Below are 26473 nucleotides of genomic sequence, written 5' to 3'. Positions count from 1 at the left end.
TATTTTCTTTCTCTCTGCATTGTTGGGAATGGTCCGTTAGTAAGCATTTCACTGTTAATCTACAACTGTTGTTTACCAAGCATGTGACCATTCTTTTTTAGATTTGATCCCTTTTGGTACCCAGCACATTCCAATGCGGATGAGGGATCTCCAAGTCTAATAATGGATAAAAGGAGTCTAACATTACTCCTTAGAAATATTGATTTCTGAACTCTTTCTAAGTTTTAAACGTTAGTGTTGTTGTTTTAAAAATGAATATGAACTTATTTTCTTTGCATTATTCAAGGTCTGACAACACTGCATCTTTTTTGTTATTTTGACCAGTTGTCATTTTCTGCAAATAAATGCTCGAAATGACAATCTTTTTATTTTGAATTTGGGAGAAATGTTGTCAGTAGTTTATAGAATAAAACAAACATGTTAATTTTACCCAAACACATACCTATAAATAGTAAAATCAAAGAAACGGATAATGTTGCAGGGGTCTCTTAATATTTTTCCAGAGCTGTATATATATATTTTTTTTTTAATTCCGATTTTTCAGGGGGTGCTGCAGCACCCTCAGCACCCGTACTTCCCGTGGCTATGGTTTAAATGGTTGACATGCTGAACAATCCTAACAGTGGAGTGTTTCAGCATGATATAGATCACGTTTAATTGGGTAGGGGGGTTGGGGAGGGTGTTGTAGAAGTTATTTGGGGATTTTTTGGTTTTACATTTTCATGGTAGTATAGAATTGGGCAGATCATGATTGATCTTACATTCCAGCACAGTAGGTGGTGGCATGCACTTTTCACGTTTGTTTGCAGACCACCATGATATCATAGAAGAAGAAGTTAAAGATTTAGTGCAGAAATGTCCTGTGCGAGAGAGGCAGGTTCCAGGGTTAGAGTAGTGCAGAAGTTGTCATATGCTGAGGCAGCGAAGAAAGTAGAGGAAGATGGGTCAAGGGGGAAGGGTTGTGAGTAGTAGATCTGTACCAGTACAAAGGGATAGGCCAACAAGTGATACGTTTCAGTAAGATTGGATTTTTAGCGTTTATAGCAATGGTTATCAACTTTACTGCAGGGACGGAACGTAAGTCACAGAAAATGGAGGTTGTGGTGGCAGCTGCAGAGAGGTATTTGGGTGTGCGAGACTTGACATCAGAAGAGTTACAGGGTGTGTTAAGTGGTGGTGTCCCATCCTTTCAGGTGGTTGGCCTGAGGTAGGACTAAATAGATTTAAAAAGTTTTTTTGTGAGTGTAGCGTTAGATGGTAGGGTATTTTTATGTATTTTTTCAACAAAAGTGTAAGGAAATTGTACTCCAGTGTAGTAGGTGGCGGTAATACAACATTTATTGGATGCCAACTGCGCTTTAACCTCGAAGAAGAATTCATTTCCTCCACATTCTTTCTGGTTTGTGGATCATGATGGCTGCCGCCTTGAGAGGAAGCGTTGTAACATTGGCCAAGGTGAGTCGGTAGATGATGTTTACAGTCATCAAATTGTGGACAAATCTTTTCGTATGTGTTATTGAGGACCACCATTGTTTTGTTAGGGGAATTTATATTAAGCAGTTTATAACGTTAGTCACCAATGGTAAAGCGACACGATAATGTCCATAGCTGGCTAGCTCCTAGTACGTTACGGCTACCTACCTAGCTAACTAAGATACGCAGCCAGGTTGAAATTGGATGGTTGTCGCATTCACATGCCATTGAATGTTGTCACTAACGTTAATCAGCAATCTAACAACGTATCAATGAACAACCTGCTAACAGATTGATGTCTCATGGTTATCAGCTTCAGACCACAGCTTCAGTTATGCAGGGCATACACTAGTAACGTTACACGATTTGTACAACTTGAACGTGCTCACATTTCCCAGTCCCAAACCTTTCATTCCATCCATCTTCAAACCCAGAACGTGGTTGCTCACGTTACGCTAAGATAATAACCTAGTCAAGTTCAACCCCCGCTCCCCTCCCCCCGTGTTTTCTTAGTTGTCAGAGGAAAAACATGCCGATACGCAAACAGTGAGCTGCTTTTATTAGTGTGGAGAAACATAAAGAGAGTCAGGGGCTCAGAATATGGACTTAATTTCATAATATGAATTAATATATTTTTGGTGGAGTTAGTTTTGCATGCTCCATGTGGGTGGAGGTTTCACTTAAGGACCAATGAATAGTTTAAAATTAGTTAACGCCGCTCATCCGTGACACCATGTCAAATGAACTGGCCCATTGAAAAGGCAGCCGCGTTCTCCACAGCTCCACTAATATGTCTTCCAATCATCTCTGTCCACACGGTGGGTGTTGTCGCTATTCTCTTCGCTGTCATTGTTTTGGTCTTAAATGCTAAGTGCTCATTGGCTATTGGCAGCGGTCCTTGCCCAATCGCGTCGTAGCACTGCTCATTCTACAAGATACATGACCAACACTTCTGACATGTCAGAAAATTATCTGGACATCCAACAGGGGTCTGGAAAATGGAACAGCCATCAATCGGTGCGTCCTTAGCCAAGTCAAACTAAGCGAGTCCCGACATACTGATTCTAGCCCAAGTTCATAGGATTTCACCTCGATCGTGAAAATTAGTCTGGGACTGCATAAACGTTGCAAAATCGTGTTGTGTATGTCTGGCATATTAGGTTAGTAGGTTAAACCCAGGGGTGAAAGTCAGTACAGTTATGGTCCAGTACTGAGTAGCCTACTGGCAAATACGTATTGGGGGTAATGCAGTACTGCTAAAACATGAGCCTATCACAATTAAAACGGATTCCAAGAACTGTAGGCTATTAAGCTATTTTTCATTATGCATGTCAGTCGCATGAAAAATGTGCTAAACGTGACCACACCCTGAGTATGTGTACAGCAGTAGGGTACTCCTGTTACTCCCATGTAATTAGCATAACTTTGGCAGCATCCTAAGTAAACTGACATTTTTTTTAAATGTATTTTTGGTAATCTTCAATTAACCTTCTCAGTAACCTCACATGTCTTTATTAACATACTTTACTGTCACAACAAATTATTTGCATAATAATTATTCTGCAACTAATTTCTTACCCGACCTGCTAACACATTATACTTGCGTAAGCTGATGTTAGCTGGCTGGCTAGCGAGATAAGTTAATCTAATTTGCTACTCTTAGATATGCCGCGAAACTATATTTCAACGATTTTACTGAGTTACAGTTCATATATGAAAATCAGTCAATTTAAACTAATTTAATTAGACGCGAATCTATGGATTTCACATGACTGGGAATACAGATATGCATCTGTTGGTCACAGACAACTTAACCTCCTAAAGATCTAAACCTTTTTTTAAATTTTTCGCATAAAATGACATACCCATATGGAACTGCCTGTAGCTCGGGGCCTGAAGCAAGTATATGCATATTCTTGATATCATTTGAAAGGAAACACTTTGAAGTTTGTGGAAATGTGAAATTAATGTAGGAGAATAACACACTAGATCTGATAAAAGATAATAAAATAAATTAAAATGTTTTCTTTTTTTTCCCATCTTTGAGAAAGGCCATAATCTAATATTGCATTTTAGGCACAATTTAGATTTTGGCCACTAGATGGCAGCACTGTCGATCCAGTTAAGGATTGCAATACTGCACACTATTTTGTATCTATTTTGTCTTCCCAAGTGTGTTGAATTGGTCAATTTATACATGTTTCATGTACATAACTATAGAGAACATTTATTTTGTATTACCATATCATTTTTGTAAGTTTACATACTCCCAGGAATGTCATACATGATGGATCATTAGCTTATACGCTAACTTTCACACATCTAGATAGCCGGGCGGGGTGGGTGTGGAGCCAGAGACGGCAGGGGTTCAAACTGTAGAACCCAATTCCTATATTTGAATATAAAAATTGATTTTATCAAACAAAACTGCTACATTTTTTATCTCTGGGACCCTCAGGATGACAAATCATAAAAAGATTACTGAATGTAAGTACATTATTTACCTTCAGATGTGTACGTATCAAACCAGTTGCCGTGATAAAGTGGTTGTTGTGCGCACTCCTCAAACAATAGCATGGTCTTTTGTCACTGTAATAGCTACGGTATATTGGACAGTGCAGTTAGCTTAAATTCTTGTTAACCTTTCTGCCCATATACGACATGTCTATGTCCTGGAAAGTTTGCTGTTACTTACAAGGTCACATTAGCGTATGTTAGCATCAACAGTCACGGTATAGGGAGACCGATCCCGTAGAGGTTAAAAATTAAAAGATTGGGTCGTGGATCAGAGAACCAGTCAGTATTTGGTGTGACCACCATTTGCCTCATGCAGCATGAAACACATCTCCTTCGCATAGTTGTTCAGACTGTTGATTGTGGCCTGTGGAATGACATTTACATTACATTACATTTAAGTCATTTAGCAGACGCTCTTATCCAGAGCGACTTACAAATTGGTGCATTCACCTTATGACATCCAGTGGAACAGCCACTTTACAATAGTGCATCTACATATTTTAAGGGGGGGTGAGAAGGATTACTTTATCCTATCCTAGGTATTCCTTAAAGAGGTGGGGTTTCAGGTGTCTCCGGAAGGTGGTGATTGACTCCGCTGTCCTGGCGTCGTGAGGGAGTTTGTTCCACCATTGGGGAGCCAGAGCAGCGAACAGTTTTGACTGGGCTGAGCGGGAACTGTACTTCCTCAGTGGTAGGGAGGCGAGCAGGCCAGAGGTGGATGAACGCAGTGCCCTTATTTGGGTGTAGGGCCTGATCAGAGCCTGGAGGTACTGAGGTGCCGTTCCCCTCACAGCTCCGTAGGCAAGCACCATGGTCTTGTAGCGGATGCGAGCTTCAACTGGAAGCCAGTGGAGAGAGCGGAGGAGCGGGGTGACGTGAGAGAACTTGGGAAGGTTGAACACCAGACGGGCTGCGGCGTTCTATGACGTCTGACTCTTCGTCAATGGCTGCCCGAAGATGCTGGATATTGATCCAGAACATCCCAAACATGCTCAATGGCTGACATGTCTGGTGAGTATGCAGGCCATGGAAGAACGGGGACATTTTCACCTTTCAGGAATTGTGTACAGATCCTTGCAACTTGTGACTGTGCATTATCATGCTGAAACATAAGGTCATGACGGCAGATTAATGGCACAACATTTGGCCTCAGGATCTCGTCACGGTGTCTCTGTTTATTCAAATTGCCATTGATTTAAAATAAAATGGTGTTTGTTGTCTGTAACTTATGCCTGCCCATACCATAACCCCGCCTCCACCATGGGGCACCCTGTTCACAATGTTGACTTCAGTAAACCTCTCGTCCACACGACCCCATACACATGGCCAGCGGTTGTGAGGCTGGTTGGACGTCCTGCCAAATTCTCTGAAACGACGTTGAAGGCATCTTGTGGTAGAGGAATGAACATTACATTCTCTGGCAACAGCTCTGGTGGATATTGCTGCAGTCAGCATGCCAATTGCATGCTTCCTTAACTTGTGGCATTGTGTTGTCATGACAACTGCACATTTTTGTCCCCAGCACAAGGTGCATCTGTTGAATGATGATGCTGTTTAATCAGCTTCTTGATGTGCCACACCTGTCAAGTGGAAGGATTATCTTGACAAAGGAGAAATGATCACTAACAGGGATGTAACCAAATTTGTACACACAAAAAAACGTATTTCTCTCATTGTGTGCATCTTTTAGCTCAGCTCATGAAACCACTGCATTACATGTTTTATATTTTTGTTTGGTCTAACTATTTAGAAAAGTTGATTCTTATTGGCTTGCCTATACAGTCAGTGCATTTGAAAAGTATTCTGGACCTATGACTTTTTCCACATTTTGTTACGTTACTTATTCTAAAATTGATTTTTTTTTAAAAGTAAAAAGTAAATAAAAATGAACTACCTTATTTACAAGTATTCAGACCCTAAAAATAATTTTCAAAAAATCTAAACCTGTTTTTGCTCTGTCATTATGGGGTAGTGTGTGTGTGTGTGTGTGTGTATATGTATTGAGGGGGAAAAAACATTTCTAATAATACTGTAATGTACCAAAATATGGAAAAAGTCAGGGGGGTCTGAATACTTTCCAAATGCTCTATGTCCTTTCAATTTGCCGGTGACCAGCTGGGGAGACAACCCTGCCAAATGTCCTAAAGTAGCCTATTGCCATATCTACACCTACTTGGTGGAATCTCCAGTTTTGCATACATTTCCAAATGCAGAAGAATATTATAGCTGTTATTTCGACGGATACATATCACTAGTCCTTACTGCAAGTTAAAACCTCTTATGGATCCCTTCACGCGCCAATCCCCTTAGCGGGATCGATTATACATCAAAATGGGCTGGGCTGGTCCTTCTGTAGCTCAGTTGGTAGAGCATGGCGCTTGTAACGCCAGGGTAGTGGGTTCGATCCCCGGGACCACCCATACGTAGAATGTATGCACACATGACTGTAAGTCGCTTTGGATAAAAGCGTCTGCTAAATGGCATATATATATATATAAAAAATGAAGCTTAACTTCTTGTTAATCCAGCCGCTGTGTCAGCTTTCAAAAGGCTTTACGGTGACAGCAGACCATGCGATTATCTGAGGACAACGCCCTGCATACAAACACATGAAAATCATTTTCCAACCAGGCAGGTGCGACACAAAAGTCAGAAATAACCATATAATAAATGCCTTTGAAGATCTAATTGTTTTTGCAATCCCAAATGTCTGTGACACAACGAAGGGTCATTTTTTCCCCCCCGATAAATTCCTTCTTTATATCCCCAAAATGTCCATTTTTATTTGGCACGTTTGATTCAGAAATACACCGGTTCCAACTCGCCCAACATGACTACAAGGTATCTAATAAGTTACCTGTAAACTTGGTCCAAACATTTCAAACAACATTCCTAATCCAACCTCCGGTATTCCTAAAATGTAAATAATCAATCAAATTTAAGACGGAATAAACTGTTTCTAATACCGGATAGAAAACAATGTGAAGCGCATTCCTGTTCACGCGCACCAAAATAGTAGGGACCTTCAGAGTGACACATGGAATGAATAGCCCTACTTCTTCATTTCTCAAAAGAAAAAACATCGAACAATTTCTGAAAACATCTAGTGGAAGCCACAGGAACTGCAACCAGGTTCCTCATAAATAGGGCTTCCCATAGAAAACCATTGGGAAATCCTCTGACCTTTTTTTACTCAGACATTATTTTAACAGTTTTTTTTAGAAACTTTTTAGAGTGTTTTCTATACAAATCTATTAAATGCATATCCTAGCTTCTGGGCCTGAGTAACAGGTAGTTTACTTGGCACGCTTTTCACCCGGATGTCAAAATACTGCCCCCTATCCTTAAGAAGTTTTAACTAGCAAGCGTTCCGCAATACACACACTAGTTGGATACAAACAAGTGTGACTAACTTACCAGTGATGCAGTGCTTCGAACACACATGTTATAAGTAACTGGAGCCCACAGCTTTACTTCATCACACCGTAATAGCCTGAAATCAAGAGGTTTGTCTAACCTGGTCCTTGGGCAGTTGATTAAACTTGATTTGGTGGTCTTTTTCTCCTATTGTTCAAACAAAATGGTACGCAACAGCTTTTCGACATTGTGAAAGCAGGGTTAGCTAGCTAGTTAAAGTCTGTAATTGTCTGATAATTGTGACGTACATTCCACGTGACAGTCTCTGTTCATGCCAACATTTTTACATTTAGAATGAAAGTGTGTTTAGGTATGTGGTTTGTTGATGAAGACGACACGAAAGTATGTTGAAAATGACCAACCAAGCATATCCAAAATGTTTATAGAAAGTAAAAAATAAAGAATATAGACACTGGCAGATAAGACACATTAGCTATAACGACAACCAGCCCATCTGATTATGCTTACTTTCTACAGTGGACCTAATTATTAACTATCGTGTCCTGGTCTAGGGCCTTACTGGCACTGGTCCGCGGTGGCAGCAGCTGGCTGCCCGGTCCCTCAATATGACCGCCAGTCTGGGTGGGCCTGAGGCACCCCCGGCCCGCGCCGACGCCACATTCAAAGTCACCATGGTGCCCGGAGACGGAGTAGGACCTGAACTGATGACTGCCGTCAAGGAGGTGTTCAAGGTATGTACATTATGGTGGCTCCACTTTCTCAAGGCTGACCTGGAGTGACAATTTGACTGAGAGTGCAGATTGTTGTGGATGTGTCGTCCCTCTGTTGACATATAGCGGACTCCTCTCCTTAGCACATTCTCCTCCAGGTATGCTATTACACCCCACCTCACCCCCATGCTTGTGACCCTGTCTCAGCAGTCAATACACACATTATGTGGCCCATGTGGGGATGGAATTCACTATTGCCAGCACCATGCGCCAAGCATGCTCTGAGCTCAATCCAATACCTTCTGTGTTCCTTGATAACTGAATATGCAAGACTAATTCATAATGTTTATAGTCCATTCATATCAAATAACATTGTATTTGTCACACGCGCCAAATACAACCGGTGTAGACCTTACTGTGAAATGCTTACTAACGAGCCCTTAACCAACAATGTAGTTCAAGAAATAGAGTTAATAAAAGTAACACAATAAAATGACAATAATGAGGCTATATACGGGGGGTACTGGTACCAAGTCAATGTGCAGGGCTACAGGTTATTTGAGGTAATTTGTACATGTAGGTAGGGGTAACATGACTATGCATAGAAAATAAACAGTGAGTAGCAGCAGTGTATAAACAAAGGGAGTGGTGGGGTCAATGTAAGTCGTCCGGGTGGCCATTTTTTTATTAATCGTTCAGCAGTCTTATGGCTTAGTGGTAGAAGCCTTTTGGACCTAGACTTGGCGCTCCAGTACCACTTGCTGTGCGGTGGTAGAGAAAACAGTCTATTACTTGGGTGACTGGAGTCTTTGACAATTTTTGAGGGGCCTGCCTTCGTTCGCTCACTCCTTTATTTATTAATTCATCCATCTATCTCCATTCTGTTTCTCGTCTCCTTGTCCTATCTCCTTGGTTCTACCCTTAACCCTGCCTTTCTCTTTCCTTCCTTCCTTCCTTCCTTCCTTCCTTCCCTCCATCTCTCTCTCTCTCCAGGCGGGTGACGTCCCAGTGGAGTTTGAGGAGTTCCATCTAAGTGAGGTGCAGCACATGGACAGCGACGAGAAGCTGGAGCAGGTGTTGGCCTCCATGAAGACCAACAGGGTGGCCATGAAAGGTAACTAACTTGTCTCCTCTGTTGGGGATTTGCCTCTTTTTTTTTTGTCTGCTTTTACCATATCAGTGTGTTCTGACTGACTGTTTTTCTTTTCCTCATGTGTGTAGGAAAGATTAACACCCCCATGGAGTTCAAAGGGGAGCTGGCTGGCTTTGAGATGAAGATTAGGTAAGGCCATATTAGATCTAGCGCTAGCATGAATCCAACACAATAAATTAATATTTTTATGAGATCTCTTAGTGTGTGGCTGGCTGTCCTTATTAGTGAGCCTCTCCCTCCTGTGCTCTGCTCAGGCGTAGGCTGGACCTGTTTGCGAACGTGGTGCACGTGAACAGCCTGCCCGGCTACAGCACCCGCCACAACAACCTGGACCTGGTCATCATCCGAGAGCAGACTGAGGGAGAGTACAGCTCTCTGGAGCACGAGGTACATCACCCACACACTGCCACAACTAATGGGTGTGTTGGTTTCAGCTCGACAAGGGTGTTAGGTGGGTGAAGTTTGCCCACTTATGACCATTTCTTTGGTCCTAAATGGAAATCGCCACTCACCCTTCCTGGCTAGGTAAAACCAGTTGACCCAGTCCTCATTTGAAATCTAACCATGTTTAAGTTTCATGTATGGGTAATACACACATTTTAGATGAAATCATCTATCACAACCAGTGTTGGTGTAACGTGTTTCAAAAGTAATGCGTTACATTAATGTTACTCAAAAGTAATATTATTACTGTAGCATTACTTTTCAAGTTTGAGTAATAATATTAGTTACTTTATGTAAAGCGGGTGCTACTTTTTTCCGTTAAAACGTTAAGAAAAATTTAATAGAATTTACAATGCAGCTGTGCTGCTGGCAACCGTTTGGGTCTCATGGTGTGTCCCTTTCAGATGGTTAAGCATTGCAGCTGTACTACCATTACTGTACCTCAATTCCTCCTCAAAGTTTGCTTTTACTTCTCATTTAACTTCTAAAAGTACTATTTAACTTTCTCTGCCATTTTTCCTACTGTTAACAATGATGACGTGGTGGAGAATAGATTCCAAAATAATTGTTTCGTTGACTCTCGGTATCGACTCCCATTTATGAGTGTTCAGATTCTATTCCGCCAGGAATCGACTCGTAAGATTCAGTATTTTTTGTAATGGGGGACACTGATTAGTTGGTGTACTTCCGAGAACACAAACACTCGCATCTTTCATGGCGAGCTAGCGAGGGTGGAGAGAGGGGAGGTGGGCCACCAGGCAGCTTGTCAGAACCGTGCACTAGACCTATCTATCGGCAGTCCAAAGCTGTCTCTCGCAATGAAATGCTGTACCTCACTATTTTTGGGCTCACAACTTCAGTAAAGCAAGGCCTATCATCAATGAATAGACTCGGATATTGAGATGAGCGAGATGCAACACTTCGCTCTCACACAGTCACACAGTATCTGTGCACGGGTTTGCTTCACGCTGTTCAGTGTGGTAGCCAGGGAAACTAAACAGGGGAGAAGTTGAGCCTCGCACTCCAACACTCTTCGTTGTTGCGGAAATTGAAATCGTTTAGGGATTCATCTTAACGTTAAGCATCCCAATTTCATTTCAACATTCACACCGCTAAAAGCCCATTCGTGGTCGATCCGAAAATGTGGGCCAAGGCTTCGTATTGGAGGGTTTGACGCAGTTGCAGAGCCTCCGGAGGCATGCAGAGGCCAAATCAAGCTCCAGTCCTCATCGCCGTGTGCCTGTGTACACTGGGCAGAAAATGTATCACGTTTAAGCTCTCCAACACCATGGTCAGATGGAAGTGTGTCCTGGTCTGAACTGTGCTCTCTGTCTCAGAGCGTGCCTGGAGTGATTGAATGTCTGAAGATCATCACTAGGGAGAAGTCTCGGCGCATCGCCAAGTTTGCCTTCGACTACGCCACCAAGAAGGGTCGCAGCAAGGTCACGGCGGTCCACAAGGCCAACATCATGTGAGTCTCGCTGCCAAATAAGCAACCTCATTTTAAAGGCTTCTACACATCTATCCAGCTACAGCCAACCCAACTGTTTATGTAGGGCTCGACATTAACACTTGCCCTCTTGTCCGGGACAAGTAAAAAAATATATCATTGTGGGGCAAGCAGAATATAGATTAAGTTGTTTTGAATGGACAAGTAAAAACATATAACACAGTCACTACTCAAACAATTACTCTGATCAAATTTTCCTCTGGAGACTATGTTGCACACTGTTTTCCCTATCTCTGCAAAGCGCACGAGTAGAATTATTGAATTGCATTGAGGTACAAGGGTTTTTTAATCGCCTGTGGTCGCGAGATGCACTTTTGAGATCAAACCCTGAGGCGGGTTGTTGATTGATATTCCTTGCTAGCTAGTGAGTTATCTGCCCAGTTGCAGCTACTTTTTGGTCAGCAAACAGGGTTTGTTCAGTCATGTACCGTTGCTCGAGGAGAGAGCCAATTAAAACAATATAGCTTCGTCTTCTTAGTTGTCTCTGTAGTAAACTAAGGCTGCAGGTTGCCTTGTAGTTAGAGCTGAGAGGTTGCTGGTTCGAATACCCGAGCCGACATCTATTTAGCTATTAGCATGTATAAATGCTGTTAGAGAGGGGAGTCTCAGCTAGTCTCGGGAGTATACATTTTTTTTCTCGACACTCAATATTGAGGAAATACCACCATTTTACAGCGTTTGTATTGAGATGATGCGCAGGTCGGAGCGGAGCACGCCGTTTGCGGTGAAGACATCAAGTAGCCTTTTCGGCCTGCCAATGGGGTGAAAAATAAGCAATTTTTTGGACATTGAATTTACTCTTAGATCAATTACATGGCTATCTAGCAACAATATATTTACGGTTAGAAATCTAGCTAATTTGTTTTGAATTCCCACTTCCTCAGGTGGTGAATTATGTAGCATATAGCCTAGGCCAATATGCAAAACATTTTTAATGAAGATGCAGAAATCTGCTCATTCTGAATCCTACTGTTGCACATCACCATGTTCAACATGCATTCCCTGAACATGTTAGATGAAATGGCTAACTTCTTTCATGTCTGTCTTGGCGCTGGAAATTGTCAGGCTAGAGCCCTGCCACTAATGGAAAGCAACTGCATTAAAAAATATATATATTTAGGATATTTATCATTATTGACCAAAATGGGTTAATACCGTGATTACTTTTTGTCCTGATTCTCTGTATGATGATGATGATGATAAATGTTATTTTGTAAAGTGGTTCCTTACATCATACAACACCATTTTCAGGCCCCTTTTTGGCACATGGTGTTAGACTTTTTTTGTGTGTGTGTGTTGTGAAGCGACTGGAGCTTTCAGACAAAAGTCTGTCCTACTTGCCCGAATGACAGGCGTAAAATAAATGTAACAATAACTCAAGTTAATGTCAAGCCCTGCTAAGGATGGTGGATGTAGGTGGTCCCGGATCAACACGTGGAATCAGAAACACACAGTGTTTGTGTAGCTGTTAATTATTATTATTATTTTTTTTAAATCAAATGGCTTTAGGTACGTTACAGCACCATTGCACTGACATGTACATTCTACATCTGATTTAGTCTCCTTCTGTCTTTCTACAGGAAGCTTGCAGATGGCCTGTTCCTACAGTGCTGTGCCGAGGTGGCAGAGCTGTATCCCAAGATCAAATATGAGAACATCATCATAGACAACTGTTGCATGCAGGTATGCCTCGCTCTCTCTCTTGCGCTCTCTGTCTCTTTCGCTCTCTCTGTCTCTCACTCTAATATGCACCCTCTCTGTAGCTGGTCCAGAACCCATACCAGTTTGACGTGCTGGTGATGCCCAACCTTTATGGCAACATCATTGACAACCTGGCCGCTGGGCTGGTCGGCGGGGCAGGAGTGGTGCCAGGAGAGAGCTACAGCGCCGAGTACGCCGTGTTTGAGACCGTGAGTGTCTGTCTGCCGGAGATTCATCTTAACCAGTCAGCTGCAATCATACACTTGTTACATTCGACATTCAACCGTCAGTATAGTGCTACAATAAGCATGTGTAAAATAGCCTGAAAATAAACATTTCCTCTCCTTCTTAGGGAGCTCGGCACCCCTTTGCCCAGGCTGTAGGCAGGAACATCGCCAACCCCACGGCCATGCTGCTCAGTGCTGCCAACATGCTCCATCACCTCAAGTGAGTGGGCACTGCTTCCAATGGGACGTGTAGTGTGTGTGTGTCTGTCTGAGCGCGCACACAATCTCAACTGACTGTTTTGTGTTACAGCCTGGAATACCACTCCAATATGGTGTCAGATGCTGTCAGGAAGGTCATCAAACAGGGCAAGGTAAGCGTGTGTGTGTGTGACCATTGTATCAACATCCTGTTCAATCTCATTGGTTTGTGTGGATGCAAATGTGCATGTTTGGGAGTGAGTGTTTGTCTAAACGTCAATGGTTAAGAAGTGTTCTTGCAACATAACATATTTGTTCATGCATTTTGTGTGTCAATTAAAAAAAAAAAAAAGATTGGCAAAACGTTTAAAGAGAAATACTCAGATCCAAACATCAATTCATGACTCTCAAATTGCATTTAGCCATGAAATTACACCTAACAATCGATGACCCATATCCGTGTGTGTGTGTGTGTGTGTGAGAGAGCCTTTTGATTATGCATGTCGACGTGGGTGGTGTCGTATACACCCCTCTGTGTGTCCTGCTAAACATTGTCCTTGTTCTCAGCCGGCACAGTGAGGTGACGGAACACAGCTCTGTAACCATAGAAACTGACTGGTAACAAAGATCCTACTAACTGTGGTGTGCGTCCCAGCCCTTATTTGCACTAATAGCAGCAACACTCTAACCCAAACTAATACGATGGTTCTGAGGGAGGCACATGGGTCAAAACACCATTACGCTAAGCTATGGCTCTGTCATGTCAGCCATGGCACAGAAGGTGTCCTTTTGCAGAAGGAGTGTAGGGGAATGATTTCTGTTCGACAGACCGGCCTTTGTGGTTTGAATGTGGGCAAAGTGTGCTATTTTAATTTTAGTGTTGAAGGACGGGTTATCTGAATGTGTGAAGTATGGTGTTTGCCAGTCCACTAGTGTCTGAAGTACCCTCCCCTTTTCCATCTCCTTTGCTCCTCCTCTTCCCCTGCACCGTGTGTGTGTGTGTGTGTGTGTGTGTGTGTGTGTGTGTGTGTGTGTGTGTGTGTGTGTGTGTGTGTGTGTGTGTGTGTGTGTGTGTCCCAGGTGCGGACGCGAGACCTGGGCGGTTACAGCACGACCGGGGACTTTGTGCAAGCCGTTGTGGGGAACCTCCGCCACCGACCCGCGTACTAAAGAAGTCCCGATCCCCTGAACGCCCTGCCCTTTTCTGTAAACTGGACGGCCAACCAAATATATAATCTGGATATATTGAACCCAATATTGCCACATTCCCTAAACTTTACCCCACTAACTGTTTTGCTCACTTTCCCACTAAACTAACACTTACGTCACTCTTGGCAGCTCTCTCCTCCGCTTTCTTTTCATATTCCTCTTTACGCGCTCGGTGTGTCCTTTATTTAGTTTTTCTCTCTTGCTCAAATTCAAAAATGATTGGCCAAAGCAGATAATTCTCGTCTTTTAAATTATTTTTTTAACCAAATCGTCCATTTATGCTGTGGACTTCTATTTTCTCCCAGTCTTTTCCTTGTGGAACCCTTTCTCCAACTGAGCACCCCCTGCTTGGTGCCGTTTCCTGCTTCTCTCTTTTCCTCCATGTCAGCCTGTTCTTTTGTACTGCCTCTGCTGTCGGCTGCACTCTTCTATAAGCTGTTCTAGAATCTTCTCTGTTTTGTCTGCTCTACTAACTCCCTATAGTCTACTCTCCTATTTGTCAGCTAACTCTCTTTCCCTCCACTCCAACTCTTCCTCTTCTCTCTCTGAGCTGTTTCATTGTCTCTGCTGTGGACAAGCATATGATCTTTATATTACATTGACCTCCACTAGTTCAGCTTCGCAGTCCATACCAGTCGGGGCCGTGTGTTATTCAGCAGTATTGGTCAAGCAGGTTTTGAGCCACAGGGACAATTCACCGACGCCAAAGCGAGTGAGAAATCTCTACCACAGCACTGTATCAATGGATATCTGGCCTGTCATTTCACAGTCCTGAGTCGTGCCAGGCATATACAGTACGTCGTTCATAACCCTTTGACTCTATGTGCAGACTTTTCTTGGTTTGAACTCAAGGCTACCGTGGTAGCATATGCGTTGACTACCGTAGCTGTAGACTTCCGGTCATTGCGCTGACGCTAGTTGGCATTGGCTCTTGAAACTACCTCTAACTGCCTTCATTCTGTACGCAGAGACAAAAATGGTATCCATGAGTTCATCTGACTCTGGGTAAGTAGAAAAACAGCTTAATTGCCAGTATCTTGCAGTATCCTTTTTAACTGGCCTTTTCAATCACAACCTTTAACGTGCACAGTCAAGTTAAAACTGTTTTAGTTGCGAACTTTTTTCTTTTTTTTAAACTGCACTGGTTTCCACTGAGTCATCATAAACATGGAAGTTTCTCACGAACACATATCAGCACCACTGTCTTAAAGGAGGCAGGATGTAGAGGTCATTCCTGAGATTGGTGACATTTTTCAGAATCTTCAATCAATGTTTTGATATTGTTGCGTTAGCAGGGATGCTAACACGTTAGCCAATTTTACCGTTTGGTATCTGTAGCTAGCTTCATAGAACCTTTTAATCATCCATTGTCGCTCATCTGCATACTTTAGTCATCACTAGTGACTAAAAATAAATCTAAATAATTTGTTCACTGTGTATGCTGTAAAACGCACATGTGTATCGTAGAGGTCACTATCTAGGTAGCTTTTTGCTGGAGTTGTGACCTTGGAGATCCATCGTGTTTGGCTGTTCAGTCAGGCAAAGCTCTTTCATCATTAAATTTGCAAACGAACAAGCCACTGTAACTCGAGCCTACGACCAGCCTTGCCTGAGTTCACTTTTGGCTTTGGACTTTGTGCCAAAAGTCCATTAAATTATATATTGGTTATGTTGATGATCTCAGTGGTAGCATTTCTATTAGAGACTTCGACTGGCATGTGTCAGTCAGTCATTGGGACTTCAAATGTATTGGCTTATGTCATATTATCATGGTCAAATACTGAAGAATAAAGGATGGGAAAATGTTTGTTGGCCTGTTTTCTCAACAACAAAGAATGTAATCAAAGATGTGATTTAAACTCGCATTGTTTTGTTTTCCAGGCGTAGGATGAGTGGTGTAGCATCTGTTGAAAGACCAACATAGACTACGCCAGCCATAAATGTAGATTCCTGAGTCGTCCATTCTTATTTAGTATGTTTGGTCATGAACTGTTTTATGAGTAAATACATACATACGACCATGGACTTGAGTTGCTTCAACATAAGCTAATATTCCTCTACCCTAGTTATGTGTGTCTGAGTTTGGTGGTGAAAAAGGCTCTCTTACACACTAGTCATGTTTTGTGTATATATTTGTGAGGACCATTGTCCTTCCGGGAATGGACCAGGGCCTCGTTTCCCAAAGGATGAGCAGCGTTAAGCTGATTTTGGGGAAACCAGGCCTGTGTGTGTGTGTGACACTACTCTTTTATTTGTGGCAGGTGCGCACAGGAGACCTGGGGGGCTATGCCACAAGCGATGAGTTCACCAGAGCTGTCATCGCCAACCTAGCCATCTGAGCTAGCCTCTCAAACACACACTTTCTTTACTTTACTCCCTTCAAACTAGTCTCTCTGCATTGATCACTCAAACAGCAGCGCGACAGATTAAATCCCGACCCATGCTCAACCACAGCTAACACCCATAGACTGACTGAAATGCATACAAACCCCAAAATATGTTTTAAAAAATAGACACAATGAAATTGAGGACCGGTTACATAAATGAGAAGACAATATGGGGACGACACCTACAGTCTTGTGAATGGTACCAAAATAAATGTTTTCCCATTCAACGATAGTTGTATGGAACTTGTAAGTCACATTCCACATTCTCTACCAGAGTGGTTTTCTTCTTGAATGGGTCTTGTTTAGATATTCATACAAGATACATGTACTATATCAGTATATTTTATTTATTCACTACAAGTGTTATGCATTATTGACTTGTTCATTCATAATTAGTAATAAACATATTCCTATACCTGATACTTTGCTGTGTGGAAAATCAATGTTAACAAAGTGTGTTGTAATTTACTATATTGGCTGATATTAGTGCAGACAGAAATGTAATTGTTTTTTGTTCATTTAGGTGTTGTATTAATATTGAATTGCAACAGTGTGATGATGGGTTTGAAACCTCCAGTAAAATGTATGTAAATCTTGCAAACATTTTAAAGTAACCTTGAAGTTCCAGAAATTGATACCATTTAACAGAAAAAAAAGCTGATTGGGACAGTACTGTTTTCCATCTTAGAACTTTGAAGTTGTCAAGAGAAACATTTACATTCTAGTACAGGGGTACTTACTCAACTCTTACCCTGAGTCTTCTGTTCTACCTGATAATTAATTGCACACACCTGGTGTCGGGGCTAAATCAGTCCCCGACTAGAGGTGAACAACTTTTATTTTAAATGTGGTGGAACTGGCTTCGTGGTCCAGAGTTAAGTTTGAGAGTTTTAGTCAAGCCTGGTTCACCCACCAACCATGGTCCTATTAGAGTGCAGGCTTTTGTTCTAGCACTACACCTGATTCAATGTATCAATTGAGCATCAAGTCTCAAGACCTTGATTAGTTTAATCTGGTGTGGTAGTGCTGGGCTCAGTGGGCTGGATCAAAAGGCTGCACCCACTAATAGGACCAGGGTTCGTGACCACCACTGGCCTATGTTGAGAGCAAGCTGCTGTTGTAAACTAAATGGGATTGTGTGCCCAAGCAGTATGTTAGCTATTAATAAGCCTGTCCAATATTCGTTGTTTAAACAGCCTAATTCTGATATTATTTTTCAGATCTGATTGGTCAATATACCAATTAGTGAAAATGATCTATATCCGAATTGGGCTGCCTGTGTAAACGCAGCCTATGTGATAGACATGACCAGGTGGCGGACTTTGCTCTTCTGCATAGGGCTGCTGTTGTTGACGCGGTTTCGTGACGATGTCACAGATTCACCGCCAGATGTCGCACCGGCGCTATGGATGGAGGGAGAGGAGGGGCCAGGACTGGGAATTCTCTGCTTCCCATCCCTCCTTAATGCAGACAACATGGCGGACTAAAAGATACGGCTGACCCGCCCGGATACAGCGAATAAACAGTGGGATTCACGCCCCCTATACTCAAGGAAGACGGAGAGACACCAATTTGTTAGAAACACCCTCGGGAACATTGAGGAATTTTTGGGACCGTTCAAGTCATTCGTTAACATAAACATACTTGCGATCTGTTGCCTCCAAATTGGCGGTCTGTCCCAGATCGTTCATATCACCCAGGCCCCCCACCCCACATACACACACTATTGGTTCCTGGGGTGTGAAGACAGGGGCTGGGGTTTAGAACGTGGAAAAAAAGGAAGAAAGAATTGCACAACTGTAAATATTCAGGATTGTGCAAAACCAAACGGAAGTCGTGGTGAGTTTTGTTTTTGTTCTGCTGTAAATTGTCACTAGTTACAGTGTAGCGTGCTTCATTTAGTTGTAATAAGGTCCGACTACTTGGTCACAAACGAGCACTTTTGGTTTGTCCCACACATTATCATAGCAAAGTATTCCACGGCGAACATCGTTGTGATGAGCGCGATAAGGCCGAGAGGGAAGCTAGGTGATTTATTTTGTAAGTAACGTTCCATGGCTATCATCATAGGAGCTCAAATAATGTTTGTTGCGACAGAGAACATTCACACAACTAGCTCGGAGGCAGGGAGGGACATTTTTCGAGGGGGGCTGGCGAGAAAGGGGGAGATGAAGAGTGTCTACATAGTTATTTTTTGATTGGAAGTCCGTGTGTTCTGTGAACGCATACATTGTAACAATGCGAAATAAAACCAATAGGCGGTCCAGTGAGTTCTACCTCACTGAAAAGTACATATTGATCAATGCTTTGTTGCCGGGGTGGGGTGGATAGGGGGCAGAGTGCGACCACAGCGCAGGAATTAGATCGTTTTAGACAGCCAGGCCCATTCAAATCACAGCAGATCTTATTTATTTAGCTTTGACAAGCATCATACTGCTTGACACGGCCTCGCATTCCCCATTTCCTCTTCTCATACGAATTATTCTGGCTTGACTGGATCCCGAGTCGACTTAGTCAAGCCTAGATATAGTTATGCAGGTAGGTTGGTTTCAAAAAGTTTCAGGGCAGGGCCTTAGTATTTACTTACCACATACTGTAGGTAGTGTTGTAGTGACATGCTGTAGTTCCCTCAATTATCTAATCAAAAAAGGTTACTAAACACAGAAAATACATTTGGCAAAGCAGGAGTCATTCAGGAAAATGTGCTACGTTCTGTCACTTTACCTTTTGAAACCAGGGATTTTATTAAGCTGGAGACAACTGTCATTTGATGCCATTTGTGTTTCATCATTAGCCGATATTTGCAGCAAAGCTTGAGAATGTAGTGCAACTTGAGTCTTTTTCATTCTCATGAGACCTGACTTAATCATGGTGACAGTGGAGATATATTATATGTATAGAATATGGCCTAATGCAAATAAGCTTTATTTATAAAAGCTACATGCATGTATGTTCACTGTCGGTCACAGCCAGCAACATGGATAACACTCAAAGGCTTACAAAAAGGGAACAAACTATGGTTTTCAGTATTTGGGTCAAATATCAACATTATGTCAAGAAAGGAAGGAATGGATTAAGAAAGGATAGATTGACTACGGCAATACTCCAAGTAGGAAGTAGGCCTATGGCAGAGCTTGGCGTGTCATCATATCATGAATGAGTTGTGTGCAGCTGTGTACAAAGGAAGCTGACGAGTCATGTCTGGACTGCTTCAGTGTGAGCAGTTGCATTGGTCTCGCCCCACTATGCGCTATCCCAGAATGCAGTTTCCTCTTCACCGAGCTCGGCTTGTCATGTCTTGACTATTCAAGTGCAAAGCAGAAGCTGCTTGCCTCGATCTGACATTGACTCGTCAGACCTGGACTGCCCTAGCGTGCCGACAGGGCTGGCCCGACCTCGTCATGTCTGGGCTCATCACTGCTCCTTGCAATTAGGAATCTAGTAGTGATGGGAGGGAAATCATTTGTCCAGGTGGGAAAGGGCAGTGTGGAGTGCAATAGAGATTGCATCATCTGTGGATCTGTTGGGGCGATATGCAATTTAGGGTGGGTCTAGGGTTTCTGGGATAATAGTGTTGATGTGAGCCATGACCAGTCTTTCAAAGCACTTCATGACTACAGATGTGAGTGCTACGGGTTGGTAGTCATTTAGGCAGGTTACCCTAGTCTCTGTGCCCAAGAACACTATGTTGGTCTGCTTGTTACTTGCCTCAAAGCGAGCATAGAAGTCATTTAGCTCGTCTGGTTGGCTCGTATCAATGCGCAGCTTGCGGCTGTGCTTCCCTTTGGAGTCTGTAATAGTTTGCAAGCTCTGCCACATCGGACGTGCGTCAGAGCCGGTGTGGTACGATTCAATCTCAGTCCTGTATTGATGCTTTACCTGTTTAATGATTTGTCGGCGGGCATAGTGGGATTTTTTTTTACAGTGGGGCAAAAAGATATTTAGTCAGCCACTATTTGTGCAAGTTCTCCCACTTAAAAAGATGAGGCCTGTAATTTTCATCATAGGTACACTTCAACTATGACAGACAAAATGAGGAAAATAAATCCAGAAGATCACATTGTAGGATTTTTAATGAATTTATTTGCAAATTATGGTGAAAAATAAGTATTTGGTCACCTACAAACAAGCAAGATTTCTGGCTCTCACAGACCTGTAACTTCTTTAAGAGGCTCCTCTGTCCTCCACTTGTTACCTGTATTAATGGCACCTGTTTGAACTTGTTATCAGTATAAAAGACACCTGTCCACAAACAGTCACACTCCAAACTCCACTATGGCCAAGACCAAAGAGCTGTCAAAGGACACCAGAAACAAAATTGTAGACCTGCACCAGGCTGGGAAGACTGAATCTGCAATAGGTAAGCAGCTTGGTTTGAAGAAATCAACTGTGGGAGCAATTATTAGGAAATAGAAGACATACAAGACCTCTGATAATCTCTCTCAATCTGGGGCTCTACGCAAGACCTCACCCCGTGGGGTCAAAATGAACACAAGAACGGTGAGCAAAAATCCCAGAACCACACGGGGGGACCTAGTGAATGACCTGCAGAGAGCTGTGACCAAAGTAACAAAGCCTACCATCAGTAACACACTACGCCGCCAGGGACTCAAATCCTGCAGTGCCAGATGTGTCCCCCTGCTTAAGCCAGTACATGTCCAGGCCCGTCTGAAGTTTGCTAGAGAGCATTTGGATGATCCAGAAGAAGATTGGGAGAATGTCATATGGTCAGATGAAACCAAAATATAACTTTTTGGTAAAAACTCAACTCGTTGTGTTTGGAGGACAAAGAATGCTGAGTTGCATCCAAAGAACACCATACCTACTGTGAAGCATGGGGGTGGAAACATCATGCTTTGGGGCTGTTTGTCTGCAAAGGGACCAGGACTACTGATCCGTGTAAAGGAAAGAATGAATGGGGCCATGTATCGTGAAATCAGCAAGTGCATTGAAGATTAAACGTGGCTGGGTCTTTCAGCATGACAATGATCCCAAACACACCGCCCGGGCAACGAAGGAGTGGCTTCGTAAGAAGCATTTCAAGGTCATGGAGTGGCCTAGCCAGTCTCCAGATCTCAACCCCATAGAAAATCTTTGGATGGAGTTGAAACTCCAAGGAGCCAAGGGTAGTTGCTAGCTAGCATTAAACTTATCTTAAAAAAACAATCAATCTTCACATAATCACTAGTTAACTACACATAGTTGATGATATTACTAGGTTAACTAGCTTGTCTTGTTGCATATAATCAATGCAGTGCCTGTTAATCAAATCACAGCCTGCTTCGCCAAAACTGTGATGATTTAACAAAGGCGCATTCGCGAAGATGGCACATTCAGTGCATCAATGTGACTAAAGATAAACATATTTTGCCTTTCTTAAAATCAGTACACAGAAGCATATATTTTTAGTTCAAATAAATTCATGTTAGCAGGCAATATAAACAAGGGAAATTGTCACTTCTCTTGCGTTCATTGCACACAGAGTCCGGGTGTATGCAACTGTTTCGGCCGCCTGGCTCATTCCGAACTAATTTTCCAGAATTTTACATAATTATGACATAACATTGAAGGTTGTGCAATGTAACAGCATTATTTAGACTTTGGAACCGTTTCGTATTTCACTGAAAGAATAAATGTTTTGTTTTCAAACTTATCGTTTCCGGTTTTGGCATGTAAATGACCTACGGCTCGTATTTCTGTGTTTATTATATTATAATTAAGTCTATGATTTAATTTTTGATAGAGCAGTCTGACTGAGCGGTGGTAGACAGCAGGCTCGTAAGTATTCACTCAAACTTTACTGTGTTTGCCAGCAGCTCTTAGCAATGCTTGATCACAGTGCTGTTTATGACTTCAAGACTATCAACTCCTGAGATTAGGCTGGCAATACTAAAGTGCCTATTTGAACATCCAATAGTCAAAGGTATATGAAATACAAATGGTATAGAGAGAAATAGTCGACGTGTCATAATCCATATAATAACTGCAACCTAATATTTCTTTACTGGGAATATTGAAAAACTGGGAATATTGAACCAACAGCTTTCATATGTTCTGAGCAAGGAACTTAAACGTTAGTTTTTTTTACCGGGGCACATATTGCACTTTTACTTTCTTCTCCAACACTCTTTTTGCATTATTTAAACCAAATTGAGCATGTTTCATTATTTGAAACTAAATAGATTTTATATATTAAATTAAAATAAGTGTTCATTGGTCATTCATTGTTGTAATTGTCATTATTTCAACTGTATGTATGTATGCATGTTTGTATATATACTTGAAGTCGGCAGTTTACATACACCCTAGCCAAATACATTTACACAGTTTTTCACAATTCCTGACATTTATTTCAAGTAAATATTCCCTGTCTTCGGTCAGTTTGGATCACCACTTTTTTTTAAGAATGTGAAATGGCAGAATAATAGTAGAGAGAATTATTTATTTCAGCTTTATTTCTTTCATCACATTCCCAGTGGGTCAGAAGTTTACATACTAATTGAGGGTATTTGGTAGCATTGCCTTTAAATTGTTCAACTTGGGTCAAACGTTTCAGATGGCTTCCCACAATAAGTTGGGTGAATTTTGGCCCATTCCTCCTGACTGAGCTGGTCTAACTGAGTCAGGTTTGTTGGCATCCTTGCTCACACACGTGTTTTCAGTTCTGCCCACCAATTTTCTATGGGATTGAAGTCGGGGCTTTGTGATGGCCACTCCAATACCTTGACTTTGTTTTCCGTAAGCCATTTTGCCACAACTTGGAAGTTTTTATTTTGTGAAGTTCACCAGTCCCTCCTGCAGCAAAGCATCCCCACAACATGATGCTACCACCCCCGTGCTTCAAGGTTGGGATGGTGTTCTTTGGCTTGCAAGCCTCCCCCGTTTTCCTCCAAACATAACGATTGTCATTATGGCCAAACATTCTATTTTTGTTTCATTAGACCAGAGGACATTTCTCCAAAAAGTATGGTCTTTGTCCCCATGTGCAGTTCCTTGCTGATCGGCCTTTCAGGTTATGTCGATATGGGACTCGTTTTACTGTGGATGTACATACTTTTGTACCTCCAGCATCTTCACATCTTTGTTTCCTCCAGCATCTTCACAAGGTCCTTTGCTGTTGATCTTGGATTGATTTGCACTTTTCAAACCAAAGTATTTTGATCTGTAGGAGACAGAACACGTCTCCTTCGAGCGGTATGACAGCTGTGTGGTCCCATGGTGCTTATACTGCATACGATTGTTTGTACATATGAACGTGTCACCTTCAGACATTTGTAATTTACCCCCAAGGATGAACCAGACAAATTTGTTTCTGAGGTCTTGGCTGATTTCTTTTGATTTTCCCATGTCACTCAGAGGCACTGAGTTTGATGGTAGGCCTTGAAATACATCCTCAGGTAGACCTCCAATTGACTCAAAATGTAAATGTAAATTAGCCTATCAGAAGCTTCTAAAGCCATGACATCATTTTCTGGAATTTCCAAGCTGTTTAAAGGCACAGTCAACTTAGTGTATGTAAACTTCTGACCCACTGGAATTGTGATACAGTGAAGTAATGCGTCTGTAAACAATTGTTGAAAAAATGACTTGTGTCGTGTACAAAGTAGATGTCTTAACTGACTTGCCAAAACTATAGTTTGTTAACAAGAAATTTGTGGGGTGGTTGAAAAACTAGTTTTTATGACTCCAACCTAAGTGTATGTAAACTTCCTACTTCAACTGTGTGTGTGTGTGTGTGTGTATATATAATTGGTCGATTCATCGGTATCGGCCTATTTTGGTCCTCCAATAATCGGTACCAGAGTTGAAAAATTATAATCGGTCGACCTCTAGTATGTCCGTAATATCATTGTGGGGATGATGTCATCGATGCACTTATTGATGAAGCCAGTGACTGATGTGATGTACTCCTCAATGCCATCGGAAAGAATCTCGGAATGTATTCCAGTCTGTGCTAGCAAAACAATCCTTTAGCTTAGCATCTGCGTCGTCTGACCACCTCTTTGTTGACAGTCACTTGTGCTTCCTGCTATTGTTTTTGCAAGTAAACAGGAATCAATAGGATATCTGTTTCTGTAGTTAGAAACAGATAAGATAAGCGTTCCTGAAACGTTATTTTGTTGAAATAGAATTTGATCGCTGAGAAATTAAGCTTTCATGGACGACGGGCTTGAATTGTGATGACCACACTATATATCGGTTTTCTACCCAAAGTTGCAAAGGACATTTAGTGATCCATTTAATAAAAACAGGATATCAGCTAAATGGATAAAAGGGTGTGGCACAGTTCAGCCCTGAACCTATTGATGTTTGAAGAATTGTCAAATTGCCTGCTGTAAAAAAATATATATATATATGATTCAGTGTGCTTTAGGACCATGCAGACGCATCGGAAGGGGCTGACAGGCTGTTTAACTTTGCACCCAGCCGTTTCTAAAGCCAGTGTGGCATGTTGAGTTTATTTCCTATGAATTTGGCTCTAGAGTGTGAATTGTTCGGGCTATTAGCTATTATGACCCCACAAATGAAAGCTAAGATTCCCCTCGGTTTCCCTCTACAACGTTCACAAGTCACTCATGACTCAGCCAGGACTTTTACAAAACTGCAGAGAACTACTGGGGGAAATGAATTGTACCGAGCTGCCTGTTCAAACTACTAGCACACTGCTCGGACACCCATGCATACCACACAAGACATGCCACCAGAAGGTCTCTTCACAATCCCCAAGTCCAGAACAGACTTTGGGAGGAGCACAGTACTACGTGGAACTCTATTCCACATCAGGTAACTGATGCAAGCAACAGAATCAGATTTTAAAAATCAACAGGTAAAAATACACTTTATGGAACAGCAGGGACTGTGAAGAGGCACACACAAAGGTACAGACATGCATATTGTTGTATGGTGGTGTTGTAGATATGTAGTGGTGTAATGATGTTGTACTGTTTTCTTTTGTATGGCATGTAAGTGCTTTAATGTGTTAGGACCCCAGGATGTGTTGCTGCTGCCTTGGCAAAAATGCTAATTCAATTGTGATCTTCTTCCTATGAATTTGGCTCCAGCCTTGGGACGGTTTGGGCAATTAGCAATTATGACCCCATTCCTGAAAGCTAAGACTCTCAGAAACATATCTTCTGTTCTCAGAAAGATTAAATAAACATTGATTGCCTAATAATCTTCCTTTTTTCTTTCCTGAATTTTCCATTACCGGTATGGTGCATTTCAATAACTTGAAATCATACTTAATTCAGGCATTTGCTGATTTGACATATCTTTGTGTTTGTTTATAAAGCGTCATCAAATCTTATTTACAGATTTGTTTCAGATACACCTCGGGTTCTATTCTAAAACACATGTTTTAATAGAGCAGCAAATATATAGGACAGAAAATGATTGTGTTCAGTGGAATGCACTGTACTTCGGCGTTAAAGTCTGCCACATCTCTCCTTTGAAAGATAAAGTAAGTTAGTCATTCGATTATGATATCATTTTCAGAGAGAGTGACTGACTCTTTAAGCAGTTTGGCTCATTGGACAAGTCAGAGTTGTTGAGTGGTATTGAGGTTT

At 42.0% G+C, this 26473-nt stretch overlaps 2 protein-coding genes across 7 annotated transcripts in view; both read left to right on the top strand.

The window, feature by feature from the left end:
* The first annotated feature begins 972 nt into the window (after positions 1–972).
* idh3b (isocitrate dehydrogenase (NAD(+)) 3 non-catalytic subunit beta) lies at positions 973–17327 on the top strand. Of its 2 annotated transcripts, none has more exons than XM_046310744.1 (11): positions 973–1455; positions 7920–8099; positions 9072–9192; positions 9300–9360; positions 9486–9618; positions 11013–11146; positions 12766–12868; positions 12949–13095; positions 13239–13333; positions 13424–13484; positions 14392–16327. In XM_046310744.1, exons 1-11 carry the CDS (start codon positions 1411–1413, stop codon positions 14479–14481), a joined length of 1170 nt encoding a protein of 389 aa, XP_046166700.1. In that variant the 5' UTR covers positions 973–1410; the 3' UTR covers positions 14482–16327. The 2 variants fall into 2 exon arrangements, with proteins under 2 accessions (XP_046166700.1, XP_046166701.1); XM_046310745.1 differs by lacking the exon at positions 14392–16327 and adding an exon at positions 16782–17327 and having other exon boundaries at positions 976–1455.
* A 991-nt stretch (positions 17328–18318) lies between these two features.
* The window catches only part of LOC124003857 (receptor-type tyrosine-protein phosphatase alpha-like), a 46951-nt gene continuing 38796 nt past the window's right edge, over positions 18319–26473 (top strand). For 2 of the 5 annotated variants that reach the window (XM_046312472.1, XM_046312469.1), the window contains exon 1: positions 18319–18746. The gene's annotated coding sequence lies outside the window, so the exon portion shown is untranslated. The remainder of the gene's footprint in view (positions 18747–26473) is intronic. The other 3 variants (XM_046312471.1, XM_046312466.1, XM_046312473.1) reach the window with 3 other exon arrangements.

This window comes from Oncorhynchus gorbuscha, linkage group LG18, assembly GCF_021184085.1.
Source record: "Oncorhynchus gorbuscha isolate QuinsamMale2020 ecotype Even-year linkage group LG18, OgorEven_v1.0, whole genome shotgun sequence".
Lineage (NCBI taxonomy): Eukaryota > Metazoa > Chordata > Actinopteri > Salmoniformes > Salmonidae > Oncorhynchus > Oncorhynchus gorbuscha.
Note: the sequence above shows the minus strand (reverse complement) of the source record. Positions and strands in the feature narration are given on the sequence as shown.

Excerpts from the sequence above, each read along its gene's own strand:
- idh3b (XM_046310744.1), top strand. The coding sequence starts at position 1,411 with ATGATGGCTGCCGCCTTGAGAGGAAGCGTTGTAACATTGGCCAAG. Across the intron at positions 13,096-13,238 it reads AGTACGCCGTGTTTGAGACC|GGAGCTCGGCACCCCTTTGC; the intron begins GTGAGTGTCTGT and ends TCTCCTTCTTAG. Across the intron at positions 13,485-14,391 it reads AGGTCATCAAACAGGGCAAG|GTGCGGACGCGAGACCTGGG; the intron begins GTAAGCGTGTGT and ends TGTGTGTCCCAG.